A 25736-nucleotide genomic window follows, 5' to 3' on the forward strand; every position below is an offset into this window, starting at 1 on the left:
TTCGCTTAAGAAATGCCATCAGAAGCAGCAGCTCGCCGGTCATGTCAAGCAGGATGTCTCATCTTATTTCCTGCAAAGTTTCCCACTCGATTTCATCTTTTTCTCCCCTGTTGATTCGCCTGTATCGTTGTCAGGCGTCCGGAGCCCATGTAATGTCAACATGGACACTCCATCTGACTCATAATTTCATATGCTTCCGCGAGCATATTTTATTCTTGGCCTGGTCTGGGCAGCCTTGCTGGAAAAGTTCAGACGAAATGCAACCACCAACATGATTCACCAGAATGTCCGAATTGCTGGAGATTGCTGCGATGTCGTAGCTGCCAAACTTGATGATCCTCCCTCAAAAGTTAGTCGAGTAATGACTCCACCATCCAAAGTTTAGGATTCTGGAAATGTTGACATGACACCAACATGTAACATCAAATACTCCATCATAGCAATATTTCAAATTGGAAATGCTCACAAAGAAAGTAGAAAATATTACATGGTACATTTCTGCAGCGGAAGTGATTGAGTAGTTGTTCTTTCCTCTTTACAAAGATACAAACGCACGCATGCTCATAACTTATTATTTTTACCATCCAGAAGTCAAGGGAAGTTTCATTCCTTATAACATCAAACAAACTTCCTACTGCAAAAACATAATGATACCAAGGTCCAACTAACAGCGTCTAAAGTTTCTAGAAAACTAGCTGGATTCTACATTTCTGATGCTACACAAACATACATTATATAATTTACAAGAGAAAAGATATTTTAAAACTGATCAATTGGACCAGTTGGGACAAAGCTCAGTTCCATTTTTGCATCAAAAACCTGCTCCATTGTTAAGGTGAAAATCCCCGATGAACTCTTGCGGCTGCATCCCAACTAAAGGGGTATAACCCTGTTGAACAGCTGCAGGTCAGAAATGTGGAAGACAATAATCTTCTGCATAACTTTGAAACTGAATGTCAGAACTGCAGAATAATCTATATTAACATAGTGATTATTCTTTTCAGATCCAATGGATGGTTCGTGTTCTTTTGTGAAAACAGATCCAGGATGGGTCTTATAAATTTTACCAGCAAAATTTTACCCTGTATAAATTTTATTGGATTATTGTAGAAATATACTATGAAAAAGCTCCACTGTGCTGAGTGACTGGGTAAATGCATCAAGCTAACAGTTCGATCAATGAGCCAAACCTGATTTCCTTGTGCATCTCCATGAAGACCTTGCTGGTGGAAGCTAGATACAGAGGAATCCTGTGGCTGGTAACATGTCAATCCCAGTTGGAAGTGAAACAAAGGAGCTTCTAAATTAGAAGGTGTATTCAATTAACTTACATGGTTAGGCTGATTATTTGTTTGCATGTGTTGGTGATCTATAAATGGCCCCAGACCATTTAAAGAAGAGCTTGGAGTTTGTGAAGATCCATCATTAAGAAATTCTTGATTTCCTGTATTTGCAGACTTTGCGTCCTTCTTCCATCTTCCCAAGAAATATTTTTGTGGTAACTCTTTTATATTTCTGAAGTCAAGAACCTTCAACACATGACAGCACTGAATACCCATTGATTCAAACTTTTTACAGCTGCAAACAACAGAGAAATCACTGGATTCAAACTTGACATAGTGCTCCCCAGGTTTATCCGTTACTGCTACTCTATAGTCTGATGCAGTCCCAGCCTCGCCACAACTATAAATCACTGAATCCACAAACATCTCAAACTCTCTGCGAAAAATTTCAAAGACCACTGGTGTGTACATGCTAGCAGCTTGCCTTAGCATTTTGGATGGAGGTATTCTCGGAAAACTTTGGCTTGCATGAAAATCAGCTTGTAGCTCGGCATATCGATGCTCATCCAGTACTTTTTCAAAATGCTTGAAGAAAGATGACAAATCAAACTGTGGACTCAAGTATTTTTTCAAGACACTGCTTATACTCTCTGATTGTAACGAGTTCTTTATATCTGCAGTGAACACGTGCTTATTGTACACTGAAGCCCATTTATCCCGATCTTGAAACAACTTGCGAACCCACTCATTGTTTCTTAGATTATAATCCTCTAGCATAGTACTCCATCCTAGCAAGAAGTCCTCTTCTTCCTCATATTCATACACACATTTGCTGAAATCCTTTGCAAATGTCTTAGAACCTTGGAAGATGTGATTGAGGTGATTAACAGCATTTTGGTAAACTTGCCATGGACAATGACAATGAGTTGTACCTGGCCATGCTGCTGTTATGGCAGCCGCAGCTGCCATTGATTGATCAGACAAGACTGTTTTTGGCTGCTTTCCACCAGTGGCAACCTTGAATGTGTCAAACAACCAATTGAAAGACTCCATCGATTCATCATAAAGCAAAGCTGCGCCAAAAATGGAAATTTGCTTATGGTGATTCACTCCAAGGAACAGCATTAATGGCCTTCCATGTGAATTTATCTTGTAAGTTGTGTCCAAACAAACTACGTCACCAAAGTAGCTGAAGTCAGTTCTAGATTTGGAATCAGCCCAGAAAATGTTGGTTAGTTTGTCGTCTTCATCAAGCTGAAAAGCATAAAAGAATGAAGGGTTGTTCATCTGCATGCTCTGAAAGTACTTTACAGCGGCCCCTGCATCACCAGGTTGCATATTCTTCATACGCTTTGAATGAAGTGAACTCCTATAATCAGCAGGGAGGAAGTTGACATCTGTAGCTGCCCCCGCCTGCCGGACTAAACAACCACTGGAAAACCTTGATGGTGTTGTTGAATCTTCGGAAGAATCTACTTCAGTGGTCTGCAGCTCGGTCAGTACTCTCTGAGATCTGAGCATATGCATGGTCGATGGTGGTGCTGGTTGATGGTTATGGTCTGCTACAAATTCTGCGATACGATATTTCCCATCTGATGTAATCTTAATTGTCATCCGTGCAGGGCACCCTATTCTTGTTTCTGGTCGTGGCCTTTTAACTTCTTTAGCTCCTTTCTTGTCCTTACGGAAACCTTCTCTCGAGCATACAAAAGTTCTTGACCTTGTGATATTTCCAGCTGATTTATCTGATGAACTCTTACGAACACTAAAGCCCACATGTCCAGCATACTTATTGTAGAATTCATATGCTTTATCTTCATTGTCAAATTCCATGCCGACTTCTGGCACCACTTTTGCAATTGTGGCATCGTCTATGTGGGCATCAGAATCAATAACTTTTCTCGTTTTCCCCTGCTTGTATGAAATTCAAATGACTAATAAGCTAGTATGTTAACTAAATAGGACTAAATTTACACTACAGCAGACTGTTAAAATTTAACACATTCTATTTTTGCACTCATTTCCAGTCCAGAAACAAGAAAAGACATTTAACAGTTCTGACTTTGTAGGGTGTCATCCATGCAGTGTTCACACAAAATGTGTATGGCATCTCAGTAGCAAGTCTGTCATAAGTATATGCAAGTTTAACGAATAATTTGAGCTCGAGGATAATGGCAGTCCACACAAACATTAGTGTTTTGTTATAGAGATGCATAAACAAGTCCTCATGTCATTCATAACGAAAGTAAATGGTCATCCACCGATCACATAAACCAAGGAAGCAAGAAAAATGGTCACAACCAAGAATGTGCCAACACTGAAGTACAAAAGGAAATATAAAAGATAAGTGGTGAAGAGCAATTGGCACCTACCTTTGCCCATGCTATGCCACATGCATTGCATAAGGTCCTCCGTCCCTCCGGCCCACGACGCATATGAGGCGTCGCACTTGCACTGATGCCACAGCGTAGGCATCTGAACAGCTATAGCATAGAGCTTAGAAATTATCTCACTGTCATGCAGTATTACTGCCCTTAATTGAAGACAATACAAAAACAGCATTACTTCCAGGCTCAGCCGCTCAGGCATACTGTTGAATAAAACTGGCAATCACTGACAAGTGCTATACCTTTCTATTCATCACGATAAGAGATAGTGCAATAGCCAAAATAGCAAGTCAAGTAATGTGCCGCCTAGTGCATAAGAATAGGACAGTCATTGAGAACTTTGTTGTTTTGACATTCCCTAAAGAGAAAATGCATTATATATTATCAGCTACAGAACTGGTTTATGTGAATGAAGGTCCCACTACGACATAATCCAAACCTCCGAAAGGCTAAATGGGTCTTGACACAATTAGTAGAACTTCAGATCCACACAGTTACACTAATCATAATACACGAAAAGACCAAAGCAACCTTTGGCTGCAGATATGCGCCTCAAGTTCTTCCATGACATTTCCTAGCTAAATTCGCACTACTTACTTATCTACCTTTGCACATAGATGAACAGAAAGCAATAGCTGCATTTGCCTCCGTATCAAGTTAAGACTTGCCCAGAATGGACGGATTCAATTGGAAATTTGGAAGAATTGTACTGGCTCCTGCAGGATTCCTAAGTTCCAAATTATTTTCACGCCAAAATCCATTGCATAAATCAAAACGTGTCCCTAAATATATAAAAGATAGAATCATTTCCTCACCTGGCAGGCTCATCCACTTTGTCATCAACTTCTCCACTGCCACCACCCGCACCAAAGTCCCGGTCATCATCAAACTGCATGACTTGCAAATCGGGGTAGAGTTAGATTTGCGCATGGGGGGTTCAGTTGAACCCTGCTCTGAGTAGTCAACCAGAGCACCCGCAACGCAAACGATCCGCAACGAGCTGGATGGACTGGAGGGTCCCTCCCCGAAATGAAGAGCGATTTGGATTGGAGGGGGACTAAAGGAATGGGGGGAAATAGTTTGGGGGTCGGGGATGGAGGCGGGGGTGGGCAGGAGGAGGAGGATTTCTAGAGAGAAGGGAGGATGAGAGAGAAGTGGCGGCGTTGCGCGCTTAGTGAAGGGGTGCGCAGGTGGAGGCGCGCTCGGCGGTGAGGGTACAGCGGCGGTGCGGGGGAGACGACCGGGCTAAACGGGAAAGAGAGGGGAGGCGTCAACTGATTGCTCGCCGGCGCGAGGGGATCGGGAGAGGGCGCCCGCCGGCGCGGTGAGGATTGCTGTTGCCTTGTTGGGCTGGAGGGTCAACTCGTGTCAGTAACTCAGTATCTGGGTGAGAAATAGAATTGCTAATCCAGTTCGTCAGGGGAACAAAAAATGAATTTGCAAAGCCTCGCCTGCTAGCTGCATAGCGCATGAAAGATGTTCTAGTGTTCGTTTTTGCACGCAAGGGCCAAGGGGTATACTTCCGTATGATTTTATTTCAAAACTCGTTTTTTTTTAATTCAAAACTTGCTTCATTTCTGTAGAAAACATAGAGTAAAATGTCGGCGGCTCTTATACTTTTTATGGATTTTCGTTTTGGTCTTTATATTTTTCAAATTGCAGATATATCTTTATTTTTTGAAGTGTCTCATTCCAGATGTCAAAACAGCCATGAATGATGTCGTCGACTGCTGACGTGGCTTGGCACGCTGGATCAAGCGCTGCCGCTTCCTGCGCTGGGAGCTCGGAGGCGCCGGCGTCCCGCATCCACTGCATCGCCGAGTAGAGCTGCACGGCGTCCAACCCGCCCTGCCCATCTGCTGCAGCACCGGTGGCACCGTGCCAGGCCTGCCTGGCTGCCTCCCTCCTGCAGCGCGCACGTGAAACTTTGATGCGTCGTGCAACGACTCTGCACAGACAGCTATCCTGAACCGTGTCAACCAAAAAAAATGGAATGGAACAAGCTAACTATATCTACGAGGTGTTGATCTTTCGGTCGGAATAAAATTCATGCCACGTCAAATATTCGGAGGTTAATTAGGAGGACTAAATACGAGCTAATTATAAAACTAATTACACAGATGGATGCTTATTCCCGAGACGAATCTATTAAGCCTAATTAATCCATCATTAGCACATGTTTACTGTAGCACCACATTGTCAAATCATGAACTAATTAAGTTTAATAGATTTGTCTCGCAAATTAATCTTCATATGTACAATTAATTTTGTAATTAGTCTATATTTAATACTCATAATTAGTATCTAAATATTCGATGTGATAGGAATTTTAGGAGCTCCAAACGGAGCCTACGGTGCACAAGAATTATTCAACAGGCCCCGGTCATTCCGTCGGGCCCTGTAGACTTGTCCAGTGGCATGTACCTCATCCTCGGTGAAAGGGTCCTCCAGGTTGGGAGTTGGGAAATCATGTTGCGTGATCCCCAGAGAGGTCAGGTTAACTCCTCTCGGGTGCTGTTGTTCCTGACCCAGTAGCCTGTCAAAGTACTGTACTCATGGATCACATCGGCTATTTCCTCCTGAGTGTATGCTGTTCCATTCTCCCTGCATAGTTATTTGGTGATATAATTCTTCCGTCTTGGCCCGTTTGGCGTCTCCCTCACTGAGGTACAGAATGCGTGACCGCTGCCTGGCAATCGTTTGTTCAAGTAGGCAAGACCGAGGGATAGGATAGGACCAAGAGTTTCCTGCGGAACTCCCTTCCGGCGTCGGATAGGTTTCCTCTGAACTCCTGGAAGCATTTGTTTGCAGCAAAAGTGGACAGTGGTCGGAATCGTCCGAGGACAGTGCTTGCAGGAAGCAGAGAACGCGGTCGAGTTTGACCGGCGTCGGGTTCTCCCTTTCGTTGCTCCAAGTGCAGGTGCGACCATGGAGATGGATGTCAAGCTCGTCCGCCGAGCGCCGGAATCTGGTCATGTTCCTGTGATTTATCCTTGCGTTGTTCTTGTCAGCCAGGTGAAGCATCAGGTTAAAGTCGCCCGCCACGATCGACGGCCCCTCGCAACTGTCAAGGATGGCATGGAGCTCATCGATGATGATCAGTGAGTGCAGCAGTCTCCCTAGTACTTACCAACCAGCCGCAGGCAAGTAAGCAAATTCAGTACTTCCGCGCCATCTCCTCTGGCAGCAGCTCACTACCAAGAGCGGCGCATGAGCATAGCACTACTTGCGCGTGCTTGGAGGAGGCTTCGGCTTTCTTGTTTGGCGCGGCATCAGCGGTGTGCCGAATTCGCATTGGACCTCGCGAACAAAATGTTGTAGCTTGTCACGAGGGGCGTCGGTTGCCGCTGCACAAGGAGGAGGGAGGAGAGCGAGCCGTCGTTGCACTGCCAGAGAACCACAGCTCTGGACCCATGCTTGCAATTCAAAGGAGGATGGTGGCTTGGGCATCCGGCAGCTGGGCAGAAACTCGTGCCTCCTCCTCAAACTGCTCCACCGGCTACATCACCCTGCCGGGTCGGCATAGGCGTCATGGGCTCGCGTCGCGACCAGATCAGCCTGGCGGCGAGGCGACGTCGAGGTCGTGCACCGGAACGCCCTCCTCAACCTACTGCATGCCCGCGTACCGCAGCATCACAGATGGTGCGACGACTGCATTCGTGGAGGTCGTCTGGACAGGGGACCTGCCGTCCCTCTACAGCCATGTCAGCACGAGGGGCGCTACGGTACACGGGACTGTCCTCGAGGAGATTGTTGGCTCCACCACCACCATTGACTCCACTGCTGATGCGAGGACCTGGTGCTTCCAGGACGAGCGGCATCGCCTCGCCACGGCCCAGATTTACCGCTCCACTACCAAGAGCGGCATCTCTGCAGCAGGGGCGTTCAGAACGCTGATCATTTGATCTCAGGGTGTGTTTTCGCGTCACAATTCTGGTTTCATCTTAAATACTGTGGGTGCTTTGCGTGACAACTTTCCCCCTCGATCGGGGGTATAAAATGGCGACTGCACGGCAGACGGCACCGCACCACACAGCACACCACGCGATGGCGCGCTCCAAGATGGCGAGCAACCACCCGGGCCTCTCAGATGAGCGCCAGGGCGAGATCGTAGCTGCGGCTGCCATCCTCGTCGCCATCGCGTTCCTGCTCTGCTGCTGGTGGCGCCGCTACCGCAAGGGCGGGAAAAAGACAGCGACGCCGGGAAGCACCGCCGCCGCGACTTCACCCCTCGTCCCCGCCGCGCTGCCGTCTGCCCCGACCTCGCCCCTCGTCCCCGCCGCGCCGTCCGCGGCGACCTCACCGTCGACCGACCTCATCGTCACCGCGCCGTACGCCACCGAGCCCGTAACCGCTTCGTCTTCGGCTTCGACCTCGCACACCGCCTCACCACGGAGGCCGTCACCGCATCGCCTTCCACTTCCGCCTCGACCTCGCCGACCGACATCCCCGCCGTGCCGTCCGTGGAAACCTCGCCCACCACGGAGCTCGCCGTCGTGCCCGATGCTCCAGAAGAGGAGAGGATCGAGATCGTAGTCGAAGTCCCGCCACTTCGCATCCCCGCTGGAGTCTTCATCCCATGATCCATCTCTTTCGCGAGTTTAATGGACATTCCACTGACGTGTTTGTTGCTGCAAAAACCCCGGTGAGCTAGAGACTGAGAGTTTAGGTAGGCTAGTTGGCTAGCAGCTGCAAGAACATGCAGGAAAATACTATGTACTACATACATATTTTGTCAAGAGATCGTTGAGTGGCCAATGTAATTAATAATGCACTTGTGCTCGTTGTCTATTTCTGCGTGAATGGACGCTTTCAACGAAATGCCTTCAACCAGGTGACGGCCACGGATAGATTCTCCCAGCTTCTCCCCCAAGGTTGGCATGGCATTCAGAGCGCACAAAGACGACAAAACGCCCATCGCATCCTCTCCTCTCGCTCCTCCTGCAAGAAGCATGCACGCATGTCTTTGTGGATCGCTTTTATTTTTTGTGCTCTCGATCCGGCCATCCTGCCGCTGGCTGCTCTGCGCTAATCCGGCTGAGGTCAAATATCCGATCCGTGTCGTGAAGGGAGGGCGGGGTGAAGGCGTCGCGGACGGGCACTGCCATTTAGCGGTCGCTCCCGCCCCTGGACACCGTCACGCATAGCATATTAGTAGCTGGGGAGTAGAAGAAGGCACAGGTAATGGTCAGTAAGTGGATAGCTAGGAGGAGCATAGGCATCCCATTCCCATTCCCTTCCCCTGCATGCATGTCATGTTTCCTGATTGAGTAACCATTCATGATTCTCTGCGCTCAGATTTTCCGTGATTGAGGCCCTGTTTGGATACAAACTCCTAAAGTTTAGTAGTATACTAAAGTTTAGGACCCTCAAATTGCTAGTCATAAAGTTTAGTAGAGGGCTGTTTGGATGGACTACTAATCTTTAGGATGTTAGAGGGAAGATGTCATTTTTACCCCCCAATTACTCCTCTAAACTACCCCTGCACTGTTCACGTCATTTAGAACACGACGGCGGCGGCAACCGATCCGACGATGGCGACGAAACTGACGGCGGAGGAGGCGGCGCCGTTGCCGGTGGGAGTCTCGGTGGGGGGCACCGACCGGGGTGGAGACTGAGGTGGTCGGGGTCATCGCGGAGGGCGCGGTCGCGGTCGGGGCCTCGTTGGGCGGGGCTAGGGGAGAGGCCATCGGGAACGACGCCGAGGCGGTGGGCGGCTTCACGTCTGGGGACGGGGCGCTGGCCGGGGACCGCGTCGGGGAGGCGGCAGGGCCATCCTGGGTGCTGGGGTGGGCATCGCGGCCGGGGGAAAGGCCATCGGGGATGGCGCCGAGGCGGTGGGTGGCTTCACGGCGATGGATCGCGCCGAGGGAGGCGGCAACGGGGCTATCCTGGGTGCCGGGGTAGGCGTTGTGGCCGGGGCCTGCGCGGCCGCGGTGACGGCGAGAAGCGCGACGATGGCGGCGACCACGGCGAATCGGGAGAGAGAGGTTTGCGGGAGGAAGAACCTGCGGGAGGAAAGAGAGAGGGAGGGTGCGGTAGGAGGAGAGAGAGAGCGAGGGCAACAGGGGTAAAGGAGGACTTGTGGATCACTTTTAGGAGAAATAGAACCCATTAGTACCCCTTGGCCCTCCTAATGAAAATAGCCCTCCTAAACTTTAGTAATCCACTTTTAGAACCTATGTTTGGATGCACAAGTCCTAAGTGTCCTAAAAGTGGAGTCCTAATCTTTAGGAGTGTGTATCCAAACAGACCTGAACCTATACCAAACGGCAGTGTGCTTCGATTTCACTGGCAATGTAAACACACGTAGCAATAAAATGTGGTAAACAAAGCGCATCCAAGAGAGATTTTCTTCACGTATGGCAGGAAGGGCATTGATTTGGGGGCAACAATGATACTTTTGGCGGTGAACGTTCAGGCTGCCAATAATCTATTTCTCCATTTTAGAAGAATCTATCGTTAATTTCTCTCCATGGTTGCACAGCTAACGTCTTACCACAGCCGTATCGTTATACTAGTGAGCGTGTCTGTGTATATAAGCCATCTGAATACACATGTAACAGGCCACTGGACAATCGCGCTCGCCTTGCTTAGATCCTGATCACTCCTCACGATTCAGAATGAACACGAGGGACATGTGTGGAGGCTTGCTGCCCACGATGATGATTGTACCTGTACTCTTGTCGTTCCTCGTTTTTTTAAAAAAAAACGGTATACGCGGTAGAGATTGTCGGGCCTCTATTAATTAATAGAGAAGAAAGTCACAAAACAAATTAATAGAGAAGAAAGTCACAAAGCCTAAGCTAAAGTACAAAGAAAGAAGGTATAACTGAATGTACAAAGGGGTGGTTGAAAAAGTGATCACTCCTCAATTTGGTAGATAGAGCCCAAGTACCTTGCTTCCGCTATAATCCAGCATCGCGCCTCCTCCTTGATTTTCCCGAGTAGTTGGTCAAGGCTTTTGAACTTGCACTGAAAAACTCTAGCATTGCACTCCTTCCAAATTTCCCAGGACACGAGAATGATCAGTGATCTTAAGCCCTTCAGGGGAGCACCGCTCATTGATCCTATTTGTGCCCACCATTGGCTGACAGATGAAAATGTAGACCAATCTCCTCTAGGCGGGACGTGTGCAGCCGTCCACTCAAAAATTTTATCCCAGACTCGTACAGTATAGCGGCATTTTGTTAGCAGGTGTAATAGTGTTTCGTCGTGCGAGTGGCAAAGCATACAGACCTTTTGGTTGGGCTATCCTCGTGTAATTCGTCGTGCGAGTGGCAAAGCATACAGACCTTTTGGTTGGGCTATCCTCGTGTAATCAGGCGATCTGCTGTCCACAGTTGATTTTGATAGGCCAGCCATGAGAAAAATTTGCACTTGGGCGGTGCCCACGTTCTCCATATTAGGCGCTCCATGTCAGAGGGTGTTGAAGATTGAAACTGTGCCCTATACGTCGAAGCTGTCGTGTACTCGTCGTGTTTGGTCTAGTTCCAAACTATGGAGTCTGGCATTCCTGGGTTTAGCTGGATTGTTCTTGTTCGAGCCTAAAGGAGAGTGAATTCTGAAAGATGTGTCGTTGACGATATTATCGTCAAGTTTATGTCTGAAATCCAGCTGTCGTTTGTTAAGGCGTACTTGAGTGTTCTTTTCTTATTTTTTGATATTTTATACACAGATGGCGCAATATTTTTCGGTGCCTCCCCTACAGCCATGCCGATTTCCCAGAATTTGGCATTTTCCCCATCTCCTAGCGTGATGGTCGTTGCGGACGCGAACAAATTTTTGTCCTTCTCATTGCACGGTGTTGGCATACCGACCCACGGTTTGCACAGTTCCTTCCATTCATACCACAGCCAGCGTAGTCTCAGGGCTCGCGCAAACTTCTTTAGATGTAATATTCCTAGGCCACCCAGTGTAGTTGGTTTGCATGCTGTGTGCCATGCCACCTTACACTTGCCGCCTACAATCTAGTCTGTGCCAGTCCAGAGGAAATGCTTCCTTCGTCTGTCAATTTCTTCCAGTACCGTTGCTGGGGCATTCAGGGTAGAGAGGTAGTAGAGGTAGTAGATCGGCTATGAGGATAGGACCACCCTGACTAGCGTTCTTCTTCCCGCTGAGGTGAGCAGAGGCTAGCCCAGTTGGCTAACCTTGCATTCGCTTTGTCAGATATTGTCTAAAAGTGGACCTTTTGTAGTCTGCCTAGAGAGAGAGGTAGTCCCAGGTATTTAACCGAGAAGGTTGCTCTGGCTGCCGGGAAGGTAGCTAGGATTGACCAAGCTTTTCTGAATGTTAGTGCTTAGTCCGGTGATGCGGCCAAATTTGTCTAGCAGCTCTTTGATGTTCCAAACATCCGCGGCTGTCAGATTGATGAAAATTACTACGTCATCCGCGTATAACGATAGGCGTAGATGAGCACTTTTACCTCTTAGTTTCGATAGGGCCCTCTTTTCGGTTGCCAGGTGTAGCAATTTTTGGAGAGAGTCGATTTCTAAAATGAAGAGAAAAGGTGATAGCAGGTCCCCTTGGCGGAGCCCTCGGCCATGATGGATGTCCTCTCCTGGTGCGCCATTCATAAGGACCTTGGATGTGGCAGTGCTTAGTAAAGTCGTGACCCAGCTTCTCCATCTCGGGGGGAAACGGTGATGCATAAGTTCTAGCAGGTAGTCCCAGCGCACGGAGTCGAAAGCCTTGGATATGTCTAGCTTGAGCATGAGAGACGGGGGTCTAGATGAGTGGAAACGCCGAGCGAGGCTTCTTACATACATGAAGTTGTCGTGTATTGCTCTTGTTTTAATGAAGGCGCTCTAGCTCTCCGATATCAACGTGTTCATGAATGGTTGCAGTCTTAGGGCCATCATCTTCGGGCCATCATCTTCGTTATGATCTTTGCTATAGCATGAATGGGGCTTATTGGCCTGAAGTCCACAATAGAATCGCCTTCCTCTTTTTGGGTATTAGCACTATGTTGGCCGAACTGAGGATGTCGAAGAAATCATGACATAGGTTGTGGAAAGCATTGATCATGTTCATCAGTTCCCCTTTGATTATGTCCCAACATTTGTGCAAGAACTTAATTGTAAAATCGTCCAGTCCCGAAGCCTTATCTTTGGGCATGAGCTTGAGCGTCCTTTTGACTTTGTCCTCTGTGAATTTCGCATCTAGAGAGGAGAGATCGATGGACGTCCAGGAGAGGAGGTCCCAGTTGAAGTCAACTTCTCGTGTCGGTGGTTGTCCTAATACGTTGGCGAAGTGTGTGTGAGCGACGTCAGCTTTATCTTGTTGCGTTGTTGCCCAACCATTTTATTTTTGAATCTTGGTGATGAAATTCTTCCTTCTCCTAGAATTAACCTTTAGATGGAAGAAACGTGTGTTTGCGTCACCTAGCGAGAGGTTCGTTATTCTAGAGCACTATCTTTTACGTAGTCGTTCTAGAATGGCAAGGCCCATTACCCTTTTCTTCAGTTTGGAACGCAGGGCTAACTCGTCGTCGGATAGAGTTTGTGACTCTTGTGCGATGTCTAGCTGGAGGATGACTGATTGCGCCATATGGAATTGAAGCTTCGCTTTTGAGAATAGGTTCTTGCTCCATTTTCTCAAGGCCAGCGTTGTCCTGGCAAGCCTGAAGTTGAGGCAATGTGCTGGGTTTGTGTGGGTGTTTGTAGAGGACCAGGCATCTTGGATCACTTATTTGAAACCCGGCATAGAGAGCTAAAAATTTTCGAATTTGAAATGTCGTGGTCGCGGTGGACTCTCTTGGTTGGATAGTAGCAATGGCAGTGATCATACAGCGAAGTGGAAAGGGCTTGCAGTACGTGGGGTGAGAAGGTCAAGTCCCAGGCGTCGTTACAAAAGACTCGGTCGAGATGAACTAAAGTTGGGTTGCGACGTTTGTTGCTCCAGGTGAACTTCCTATTTTGAAGGTGAATTTCTTTGAGGTTGTCATTGTTTAGAGTTTCTTGGAAACTTTGCATGCTGTTGAGGTTTAAGTTTGAGTTATTCTTGTCTCTTGCTCTGTATATTAGGTTGAAGTCGTCGAGAATTAGCCATTTGACACCCTGTTGCGGTACTGAGCTTCTGATTTCCTGTAGGAAATCTGATTTATTGCAGCCTCATGTTGGGCCGTAAACTATCATTAGCAAGAAGGACGTAGCAGTCGCTTTTATGTTGACAGTAGTGGATAGTGAGAAATCACGTTTTGTGATGCGGTCTAGGTCCACCACATCATTGTTCCAAAGGATCAGTATGCCCCTCAGTGTACCCGAAATTCTCCCAGCCGGTAAAAAGGTAAATCTACGTAGCCTGAGCCCTCCCACGTTTAGAGTCAACCGCTCATCAATCAATGACATTTTTGTTTCCTGAATACAAACAATGTGGCAAGAGGATGAAGCAAGTACTTGTTGCACAATCTTGCACGGTCGATCGACGCGCTTCGGAATTAAGTCCCTGAACATTCTACCACAAGATTTGAAGATCATTAGCTGCCATGTGAAAAAATCGTGAAGCTCTGCCGATGTGAAGAAGCGCTGAAATTGAAAGTAGCAATAAACATACATATTACAAAGCTGGCAATTCTGAAAAAAGACCATGAAGATGGAAGGAACGAAATTTGTAGGACAAGTTTGGCACTACTGAACGCCCAGCGTAGAGGGCCGCACTGGGGAGCCGTTACAATGGCTGGAGCAAAATACATGGTGAGGATAAGACTCGGAGATTTCTTCATTCTAGGCCACATTGTTGATCACCATCGGTGCTTCCATCACCTCTGTGCTGCCAATCTTGATGAGAGCGTTGGTCGCCTTGCAAAGATCTTCATCCTCAAGATGGAACACCGCCATCATAGCCTTGATGATGTACTGGGGCATGGGACCCTGGAATGTGCGATGAAGTCCCTGATTTGCTTCTTCCACTGGCGTGGTGTCGTCCTTGATGTAGCCTAGGCGCCAGCAGAGGACGTCTTTTGCCCTTTCTTCCGCGGACAGATGCTTGATCTTGCTGCAGGCTTGCCGTTTACTGCGGCACATGCTTGAAATCTCCAACGCAGGCTTCTTGAGATGGCGACCCCTCCTCCCTAGTGCAGGTGGTGGATTTGGGAGGATTCCCTGATCCGAAGTGGTGAAGAGCTCAACGATTCCTCCAGGAGAGCCAGGTAAGTTTACGTTAGGGGTTGATGGTGGAACCTGAAGGGTATAGTTGCCATTGCCGTTGCTTCCATCGTCGTCTGTGCCGAACCTCTCCTGCTGGTGCTGCGGCTCCCTATTCATCTTGGCGGTGAGCTCCTGGATGGGGCCGAGGTCGCCGTCCATAGCACCCATGGGGTTGACCCGGTTTTGAACGGCGGCAGCTTCGACGTTGCCACCCCCTTGCTGTTGGTGTTGTAGGCGCTCCCATTCATTAGCGGCCGCCTCCTGCAGCTTGGCAAGGACGTCGTTGACCTCCTGTATGGATGGCGAAGGGGGAGCAGGCAGCTTCTCTTTTATGCGATAAAAGACATGGCGTGCAGGCAACATATAGTTAGTTCTCGTGTTTGGTACCTTGTATCCTTGCTTGTCACTACCAACATCGAACCAGGCTTCATCCCCCAGGTGTTCCATCATTTCTTCCGCCTTGGAGAAGAGCTGTTGCAGCAGGCGAGGCGAAGGGATGGCCTGCGCCGTCGGCTGTAGTACGGACTGCAGGTTGAGCAGCTTCTTGGTCGTGTCCTCCATGGTGGTGACGTTGAGGGAGAACATGAGCTTGAGGTCCCTCTGTCTTCGCGCTTCCAGCTTCTCCGGTGTCGTTGGAGTGCCATCGTCGCTGGCGGCTTGTCTGCGGCATCCACCGTAGGTGCTAGAGCTCCGACTCTAGCGTCGTGGAGAGCGAGACCACTCCCTGCGCACTGTGTCGTGGTGGTGCCCGTAGCCATCATCGCGGCGTCGTGTGTGGCCGCGGGGGTCACATGGCCAGCGGTCGCGGTCGTTGTTGTCGTTGTTGTCGTTGGCGTCGAAGGCGTCGCGGAAGTTCGGGTGATCGTCGACGTGGTCGCGGCGTGCACGGTCACGACGATCCTCCTCTTCACGCTCGTTCTGCCGCTCTTGTACGCATGGGGGTGGTGGGTGCTGGAATGGCTCGAACGCGGCCGTCGGCACCTGGTCACCATCCCGGATGCCCTAGTACCAGGGGAGGCACCGTCGCTCTGGTTCACCCACGGCCATGTCCGGGTCATGGTGGTCGGTAGACACCTCGGAGAAGTCGTGTATCTCCCAGATGTGGATGATCACCCAGTGCTTGATTCCGCGGTGCCACCGTTGAGGAGGGGTGTCGACCTGCATAGAGGGAGAAGAAGCATCCAGGATTCCGGTGGTGAAGATTAGCCACATGACCTTTGGAATCCTGCTTGGGTCGTCCGTCCACGCCCACAGCTCAATCCCGCGTGTGTTTGTTGGGTGCAGGAGGTTGGTGTCCACGCACTGAAGCGAATAGGTGCAGCCGACAATCATCTCGACGAGCTCCAGCTGCCACGCATGCCTCGAGACGCCATCAAGGACGAGGCGCACCCTGTAGAACAGCGCCGCCTCGAGGGCGGCCGTGAGTCTTCTCCATGGTCAGACGCAGACCTCCACGCCGTGACACTTGAACTTGCCTTTTGCATTGACTTCCTCGCAGCTGCGCCAATTCTGGAAGTGGATGAGGAACGCTTCAGGGCGGTGCCTGGTGACATCAACGTCGCCCGGGCGTAGCCTGAAATTAGCGATGAGGGCCTCCTCCAGATGACGCGCCGTGGTGTTGGGTGGGACGTGCATGGCTCAGGTGACCAGAGCACATCCCTCCCAGTCCCGCAGCTCCCGCTCCAGCTCAAAAGAGGTGGGGACATGGAGTCTGTCCACCTCTAGCCTAAGCGTCGGGTCGTCAACTCTGAAGTCTCTCATCTTCGAAGGGCCGCGAGGAGCAGCAGATGATGGCCCAAGGGGTTGGCGGCGAGAGGGAACAGGGCTGTGTATGTCTTGAGCAGAGCTGGGGTTGCTGCGACTGCGGTGGGTTGCGCGACAGAAGCTCTGTTTGTGCCCTTGCCGGAGACAGCGGAGGCAGCGGATAGGCTCCCTGCAAGAGCTGGCGCGGTGGTCGTGGGCGAGGCAACGGAAGCAACGGCCTTGCGTTCGAAGGTGGAAGGCGGTTTTGGAGAGGGGTCCGGCCGCGAGTTCCCTCCTTGAATACTTCTACGTCGATCGAGCGGAGGAGGTGGGTGGCGGGGACGGGCGCCGCCTTGAATGCTATGCGCGTGCAGGTGTACCCTCCGGCCCAGTCTTGCACCTCCATTGCCTCTAAACGCGGGTCTAGCCTGGCTCGTCCTCACCACGCTGCACTGTTGCCGCCGGAGTATGATGCGATGGCGCGGGTCTCGATGGAGCAGCGCGGCGCAGGCTCCCGTCGCGTCGAGCATTGACTCGATAGGCGGAGTGGTGGGTGGGCGCGGCATAAAGCAAGCTTCTACGGGGAGTAGTAATGGCAGATCTTTATGGACGGCGTACTGGATCTGGGCGGCCTCGGCGGACGCAGTTGGCATAGAGGTGGGGTGGCACGGCATAGCAGGAGCTTCTAGAGGGGGTGGATATGGTGGATGTGAGGGGGTGGCATGGTGGAGCTTTGCGTGGTCGATGTGGATCTTGCAGATTTTGGCGTGGTGGAACTGGGCACTTCCAGCGGACGATGTCAGCATAGAAGGGCGGATCCTAGACGGAGACGGGTGTGGCAGGGACGGCGATGTCGTTGAGGTGAGCGGGAAGGACGGATTTGGGTGGCGGCGGCGGCGGCGACTCCCTCCACAGGCCAGCTAGGTTTGTGGGAGATGCGGGGGAAGATACGAGGCCGTGGAGTAGGCGTGGGACCTGGACCACAGGATGTGAGGTGGGGTGGACGCGGGTGGCTGCGGGCGGCGCTGCCGGAGGTGGCGGCGTCAGGGCGGGGAGGCGGAGCGGGGCGCTGGGTGGGGGAACATTTAGTTATTAACTGTGAATAATTATCGTTCCTCGTTGGGTTTCCTTATCTTTTAGCATTGAATTTGTTGTGGATATACGTATGCACGCGTCGTGCTTATCGATGAACACGATACTGTGAAGCAGGTTGTCCTCACGATGGAGCCACAGCCTCAGGATCGCAACAAGCAACAACGCTGCGCACAGGGAAGTAGATGAGAGGAACAAGTTTCGGTGCGACTCGAAACATGAGTGCTACTGCTGCATCAACGAAAGGCCGGAGCCCTACTGTTATGACACCTGGGATGAGTGTAAGGCCGCGTGCCCCACCTGCAATCCCAAGTGCCCTCCGTAGGTTCTTTTTCTTTTTCTTTTTTTTCAAGTAGAATGCCCCGTCGTAGTTTCGAGTGACGGATGCATACGGGATCTTCTTTCCTCTTCCATTCCTAAAGAATATGATCGGCGGCTTGCCCTGTTAGATCCGTCCCTGGTTGTTCAGATTGCATGATCGATGCACATGGTTAATTAATAACAACACCAAGCTCTGGTCAGATCGGGTCTTTTCCCTCACCTGCTTTCTTTTGTGTTCCTTTCTTTGGATTCCATTAGGATGATCAAATATTACGCCTGAACAGAGCGCTACTTTGGGTCGTGACCTGCACAGCAATCATGCATTTAAGCTTGATCACACAACACAATCACCATTGATAACACCAACACATCTATTACCAACTTCGAGTCTTAAAACACATTAAAATTGCACGTACATAACAAGTTCACACGCAGCCCAACTTCCACGGCGCGCACGCAGGCGCATCCATTATGGTCTAGTGTCTCTTCTCTCTCCCTTAAACCGCTAAACAAGCAACACAAAACCAAAGCTCAAACGTACCTTAAGCATGCAGATCGATCGCGGTCCTATTCCATCCATGGATCATCGGTAGCATATAACTAAAGGCAGGCAGCGCAGGGCGCACGCGACAAATTAGACAGAGATCACCATCATCAACTTACTAGGCGTCCATGCGCGCCGGGTACTGGTCGACGCAGTCCAGCCAGGGGCTGCGCGACGGGCGGCGCACGCGTCGGACGGCGCGCCACACGGCGCTGTTGCACTTGAACCCGGACCCGAAGGCGAGCTGCCACACGCGGTCGCCCCTGCGGACGCGGCCCTTGGCCTCCAGGTACGCCAGCTCGTACCAGATGCTGCTGCTGGAGGTGTTGCCGAAGCGGTGCAGCGCCGCGCGGGAGGCCTCCAGGTCGCCGTCGCGCAGGCCCAGGTTGCTCTGCAGGTGCTCCAGCACGTCGCGGCTCGCCGCGTGCATGCAGAAGTGCTCGAACGCGCGCTTGAAGTCCGGGATGTAAGGGGCCGCGGCGGAGGCGTCCCCGGGTGTCGTCGCCGGCGGCGGTGTGGAGGTCTTGGAAGGGAACAGGTGGCGGAACAGCACCCCGGCGAAGAAAAGAAGCTGCTCCGAGAAGGGCAGCACCAGGGGCCCCAGCGTGGTGATGTTGGTCTTCAGCGCATGCCCGCCCACCTCTAGCAGGTCGCGGCTGATGGACAGGCCCTTGATCCGCTGCTCGTCCTCCTCCTGGTACACGGACCGGAACGCCCGGTCGTCGGCGCCCTTGTGCGTGCGCACCACGTGCTCCAGCTGGTACTTGGCGCGGTGGAAGTCGCGCCGCCGGTTCGAGAGCAGCACCGCCGCGCAACCCGCACGGAAGAAGGCGTTCGGGATCAGCATCGACCGCCGCTTCCCGGGGTACCACGTGAAGGAGACCGCCTCCGTGCTCACCACGACGGCGAGCCCCGCGCCGCTCGCCTGCAGCATGTCGCGTGCAAGGTCGATGGCGATGACGCCCGCGCTGCACCCCATGCCGCCGAGGTTGTAGCTCAGGATGTTCCCGCGCATCTTGTAGTGGTTCACGATCATGGCCGACAGCGACGGGGTCGGGTTGAAGAGGCTGCAGTTGACGACCAGCACGCCCACGTCCTTGGGACGGACGCGGCACTTGTCGAAGAGCTCGTCCAGGGCGGCGAACATGGCCGTGGACGCCTCCGCGCGGCCCTCCTTCATGGTGGCGCAGTTGACGTTGGGCTCGAAGACGCAGCGCGGCATGTAGGACTCGTCGCCGATGCCGGACTTGGCGAGCAGCCGAGACTGGAACGCCAGGCTATCCTCGTCGAACTTGCCCGACTTGCGAGCCAGGTCGATGAACTCCGCCTTGGACACCTGCATGCCCACACCAGCATCAACTATTATATTAGCAGCTGTTAATCCATTCTATTTGCAATTACATGCGGATCAAACCAAGCATGCTCTGCTCCTGTGTTGATGGATGGTCAGCACTAGAGCGAGTGATCCGACCGACATGCCCGTGCTGACAGTACAGGAACACTGAAACAGCGTACAGCTTAAGGTACTCTGACCGAACCACAATTGTACGGCTCATTGATTGCGCGTCGACGATGGCTCGAGCGCCCAACCGTATGCAGAAGTGTGGCGAGTGATGAGTGGCCGACTGACCTCAACCTAACGGAAACCGTTCCATCCTCTACCGACCTGCCCGTCTCCATCATAACTTCTTCTCCAGACACCGGCCGGCCCATTCATACCAGTGGGCCCCGAGGCCCAACGCCCCCATTCATGTATGCGAGCCAGCAGGTCCGATTATTTGCATGACAAACTGTTGATGATGGCTGATTATACGTGTTGATGGAGGATTAGATTCAGATGACAGAGTTTGTAGAATTGTACTAGTCATGTGGATGCGATCTGTCAGTGTACTGTCTGAATTCTCTACAACATTTATGGTCCTGCAATTGGTGGCAGCTGGCCGAGACTGTGACCATATTAAAGGGCCGGCCCAGCTAGCAATGGTAGTAGTACTTGTACGGTTCGTGCATCGACCTCTAATGTTTAGCTGTTCAAGCTTGTTATGAATTGGCCTTGCTATCCTCCTTTCGAGTGTGCTTTATCCCTTCTATCCAACCAACCATGACCTCGCAAAGTTAAGAGCCATAAACTCTAGCTCTTGATCGATTCATGTTTTTTATACAAAATATGCACTAATCGAGCGGTAGCAGACGGATGCCATGAACGACCATGTATCAGGTGCGCCGGGATACCAAGATGCCACAACTTAATTAATCAGATGAAACATTTTTTAGTAGATCCATGAATCACACTTTGTAAGTACAGTTAAAGTGTAAACACGTGACATGATTTTTGCTTGCATCATCTCTTCCCAGTTTGGCTTATGTCAACTACAAAAATAGCCTCAAATAACAAACCTAAATCAAGACATCAGCCTGATCCATTTTTCTCATATATAGTAGATCAGATGTATATATCCATTTGTTGTGTGTAAGGTGCGTGCAACATGACTATGAAATGTGCACTTACAAATTAAACAAGCAAGAGAAAGCAAGTCAAGTCAAATCTGCTTGAGGCTTGAAAAGCATGTTTCTTAGTGGATGCGAGTGCCTAATCTGTGCTGCACCTGCAGATCGATAGGTGCGCTTGCATGCAAATCATACTGCCGGATGCGCTTGCTCATGTCGTAGTGTCGTATAGCACGCATCTAGGCTGAGGCAGGATGCCTTACCTTGAGCTCGTCGGCGGGCTTGTAGCAGGCGAAGTCGATGAGGTAGACGGGCCTGGGCCTGGACATGATGTAGACGGAGATGGTGAAGGCGAGGACGGCGAGGAAGGCGAGCACGGTGGCGAGGTCATAGGTGGCCTCCCCCCACACCTTGTTCCACAGCTCGTCCCGGCTGAGGCTGCCCACCTCGGCGCCGCACACCAGCACGATGACCGGGATGGTGGCCAGGTACACGCCGTGGCTGATGAGGTAGTGGTACCCCAGCCGCACGTACTTGAGGTTCACCGTCTGCAGAAAATCCGGCAGCCGGCGGCGCACGCGCACCGAGAACGTCGGCGACCCGGCGTCCGGCCCCGACGGCTCCACGCCGCGGTTCACGATCTCCGTCGAGAGCAGCGCCTGCTCCCGCGCCATGGCCTCCGTCGGTGGATTGGGAGCTGAGACTGCTGCTGGTGGCAGTCGCCGGATCGAGCGGTGGCGAGATGAGGGGGAGGGGCAAGGGTCCAGCTAGTGCTGATATACTAGCAGCAGGAGCAGCAGCCGGGTAGGGGAGGAGATGGCGGGTGGGTGGGTGGCAGTTAATGCCATTAGAGGCGAGGCCAGGGACGGAGGGGGAGATCACTTCACTAGCCTCCCCTAGAGGCATGGTGTTCATGCCTGCCTCTTCATGCATGCGTCTTTGATGGTGTATGGGAGGCTGACATGTTGGCCCCCTAGCCTGCTGAGCCTGCACAGCGGCGCAAGAGCTTTTTGCATGTTCACTGGGTTTTACTAGTACCGGCATGGTTTAATTATGCATTCTTTTTCAGAAAAATGAAATGAAATGGCCATTGTATGTACACGTTTAAAACACTGATGAGTGTGCAACGGTGTGTATAGCATGAGGGCTTAGCATTTAAATCTTTGACACCTTGATTGTCTCTCCATCAAAATTAAGGTGGTTTAATCGTCATTTACAGTACCTATATGATGAGAACTGCGCTTTGGCTTCAATGTTGCATCCTCTTGCACTTGCATCAGTAGCGTGTGACCATACGCTAAGTTCGTTACTTGTGTGAAGAAGATATGTACGCTTTGTCTGCATGACATGAGCAGGTATGTCTGGTTTTCCTTTAAAACGGCCTGGAACGGACCAGAGCTAACTGGATCCGCACAAGAACAATGACGCACACTGCACCCTCATTTCAAAAACAAACACACACACACAAAAAAAAAAGGAAGTTGGAAGACAAACTGATGGCTGCCTTGAAATGGTGGCCCAATCGGCTTGATCGATGAGACCTGCATTATCCTTAATCAGGTCGATTGACACTCAACGAGATCCCAAAAAAAAAATCAGGTCAATTGGCAGCCGAGTAGCTGACGACGTGAGGTATCGCTGCACTGAAAGTGGCCTAGAATCTGGCCGGAGGGAGGAGGTGGCGGATAGGCCGGTCGGCTGGTGGATGGCTTGCGATTGGCATGATGCTGCCTGGCTGGGCGCCTGGCCTGCACACCTAACCTCGCCGGGGTGACATGAATTGGACCTGCCGTGCTCGGCGATAGCTGGAGCTCATTCATTCCGATTCCCTGAGATGGGTGTGATGAGGCGGTCCAAGGAAACGAGCACGATCCCATCTCACGGACGGCCTCTTAATTGGCCGCTGGCTCACCCAAACCGGTTGGGGCACTCGATCGTTCGTGGCATTGAAACCGCACGGGTACCACCCCAGCTGCCTCAAATTTCTTGACAGGTAATATCACATCACACAAGGAAGCCATGAATTTTGGAAGAATACGAGTTTCTGATTATTACTTCAAATTTAGATGCATAATAATATCTATGAACTTAGAAAAGTTAAAACGACCTACAATTTGTAATGGAACGGTGACGAGGATAATTTCGGAACACAGACAACGTTTACAAAATTACAGATAAGGAGCAGGAAAACAACGCGCTCCGCTTCCTTGTCTGAAGCTGACAGGACTCGGCAAGCCAGTACACGGAGACCTCAGGCTGGGAGTCAGACAGGCAGAGTGACAGCGGCAAGAGCTGCTGCTCATTCATGCCAAGAGCGATAGCTTGACCCCAGTCCGTAAGGGTTAACCACCCTGCTAGTAGTTGGTTGGGGGTTCGACTCGCGACATCACTCGCGATCTTGGCCTCCCGTGGGTGCTCGTTCTCAGGATCTGACAGAAAAGGAGAATAACAATGACTTAAATGACACCAGCAAAAGGAAAAGGCTGTTGAGTAGGTTGAGTGTCTCCGTTTGCCCGGTCAGATGGGTAGATATACTTTTTTCATGTATCATGCACAGTGATGGGGACAAAAGATTAATGTGCGTATTGGATCCCAGCAACTACTTCCGGCCCCCTAAATTTGACACGTCAGTTCACACTGTACCTTAATGGTACTGCTGCAACAGTTTCAGCTGGAGAGGTATCCCGATTTCATGATGAGGTTGATGGTCTAAGCATCCAGCATGGCACACCTTCTGCACATCAAAATCATCTTTTAGCAAAGACCGAAAATGCAAGCAACTCAATTCAGAATAGAAATGGCTTGGAAAATTAGGATTTGTTTGATGGGGAAAAGTATGCTCCATTCCATTGCATCGCCAGTATCCATGGAAGAGATGGTCGGTTCTCCGAGCAGCGCCAGGGCCATAACCCATAAATCCATGAAATCTGAACAACGAAGGAATATCCGGTGAACTCCCAACAGCACTGCCAGTGACGGAGCTAGGATTTAAACTTAAAGTATGCCGAGCCAATCATCTAAAATACAATACGGTAAAACCAAACTAATAATTTGGTAACAAATCGGTAAACAATGATAATATAGATAAAAAATCTATAATATCATGTATACAACGGTTAAATTAAAAGGTCCATAAATTATAATATATAATATAGATAGTTCAAAAGAAGCTTGGACCTACGGACCTATAGTTCAAAGAAAATTACAGTATTATTTCTTCTTCGGCCTACGATTTCTAATGGACATGAAAGTCTTAATTATATCTTCTTTATCCACTTCAAAGAAAATATCTTTCTCAATGAATGTGACAATATCTTTCTCAATGAATGTGACAAGACAATCATCCAAAAGACTATCACCCATCTTATTTCTTAGCTTACTCTTGATCAAAGTTATTGCACAAAAAGTCCTTTCAACAATAGCTGTCGCCACAGGTAGAACCAATATCAATTTGAGAAGCAAGTAAACCAAATTATAAATATTATGCCTCTTTATTTCAACGAGCTTAACTGAGAGGTCAACAAGATTTTGTAGGCCTTTGAAACTATCATCTTGTCTCACATCATCAATATAATTATCGACTGCAATTCAAGTTTTAGCAAATATGTGCTTGCGATGTCTTGTGGATAAAATTCAGCAAGTCTGCGTATCTTTTGTGCATCAAATGAAGCAAATGAATTAGCAGGATTGAAGGCAACCATACAAGAAAGCAACTCCATATTAACTTCGTCAAATCGATTATCAAGTTCTTGACTAATATGATCAATAACTCCAAGATACACTTCCCTTCTAAAATGATCATCATTTGTTTCATTTCGAGCAAACCGTCGAGATCTTCCATAAGGCACATAATTCATCTCCATTGGAGCAACTTCAACACCATGTTTGTTGCAAAACAAAGTGACCCATTTCAAGGAATTGATTCCACCAATTAGATCTCAATTATTGTATTCTACCCTTTGCCACACTAACAAGAGACATTGCATTCAGATATCTTGTTCTCTTCTTTGCAAACATTGAGGCAATTCATTTGTGTATCCAAGAATAACAAGCATTAAGTGAGCACTAAAGACAAAGTTAAATGACTCAAATGCTCCAAGCATAGTATGCAATTTTGGCCGGTCACTCCTTTGTGTAGTATCTTGTCCAAGGGTGATCAGTACATCACGGATCGTGGGATACATAGCTATAATGTTCAAAACAGTTTTGAAATGAGACCCCCATCGAGTGTCACCAGGCCTAGCCAACCCCATTTCTTAGTTTAATCCACTACTAGTTTCTAGTTCATCACACTCAATTGCTTTCATGATATTTTGAAGTCTAGCATCTCAAAGCATGCCATGACACTTACAAGAACTTCCAATAATATTCAGCAACATATATACTTAATCAAAAAACCACACACAATAATCATTTCTCTTAGCAACAGCAACAAGAACAAGCTGGAGCTGATGTGCAAAGTAATGGATATAATAAGCCGAATGTGACTCTTGAATGTCAATGTTTTCAGCCCATTAATCTCTCCTTTCATATTGCTAGCCCCATCATAACCTTGGCCCCGGATTTGAGTTATTGTCAAGCCATAACTAACAAGTAATGTTTCAATTGCTTTCTTAAATGACAAAGAGGTAGTATCATCTACACGAACAACTCCAAGAAAATGCTCACATGGTCTTCCCAAATTATCAACATAACGCAAACAAAGAGCTAGATGTTCTTTATGTGATATGTCACTAGACTCATCAGCTAGAATTGAAAAGGGCTCCTCACC

General features: G+C 49.7%; 2 protein-coding genes across 5 annotated transcripts; both read right to left on the reverse strand.

The window, feature by feature from the left end:
• Nucleotides 1–474: 474 nt before the first annotated feature.
• LOC117836853 (protein FAR1-RELATED SEQUENCE 5) lies at nucleotides 475–5080 on the reverse strand. Of its 4 annotated transcripts, none has more exons than XM_034716368.2 (5): nucleotides 4486–5080; nucleotides 3656–3758; nucleotides 1332–3194; nucleotides 1191–1256; nucleotides 475–889 (listed from the first exon to the last, which is right to left on the reverse strand). In XM_034716368.2, the coding sequence occupies exons 1-5, from the start codon at nucleotides 4563–4565 to the stop codon at nucleotides 812–814; spliced, it is 2190 nt and encodes a 729-aa protein (XP_034572259.1). In that variant the 5' UTR covers nucleotides 4566–5080; the 3' UTR covers nucleotides 475–811. The 4 variants fall into 4 exon arrangements, with proteins under 4 accessions (XP_034572259.1, XP_072147318.1, XP_072147319.1 ...); XM_072291217.1 differs by having other exon boundaries at nucleotides 559–889; nucleotides 3656–3766; nucleotides 4486–5079; XM_072291218.1 differs by having other exon boundaries at nucleotides 559–889; nucleotides 3656–3811; nucleotides 4486–5079.
• A 13246-nt stretch (nucleotides 5081–18326) lies between these two features.
• Nucleotides 18327–21772, reverse strand: LOC117838445 (3-ketoacyl-CoA synthase 10). Its single transcript, XM_034718481.2, has 2 exons — nucleotides 21229–21772; nucleotides 18327–19853 (listed from the first exon to the last, which is right to left on the reverse strand). Exons 1-2 carry the CDS (start codon nucleotides 21637–21639, stop codon nucleotides 18636–18638), a joined length of 1629 nt encoding a protein of 542 aa, XP_034574372.1. The 5' UTR covers nucleotides 21640–21772; the 3' UTR covers nucleotides 18327–18635.
• Nucleotides 21773–25736: the final 3964 nt, after the last annotated feature.

Source organism: Setaria viridis, chromosome 9, assembly GCF_005286985.2.
Source record: "Setaria viridis chromosome 9, Setaria_viridis_v4.0, whole genome shotgun sequence".
Lineage (NCBI taxonomy): Eukaryota > Viridiplantae > Streptophyta > Magnoliopsida > Poales > Poaceae > Setaria > Setaria viridis.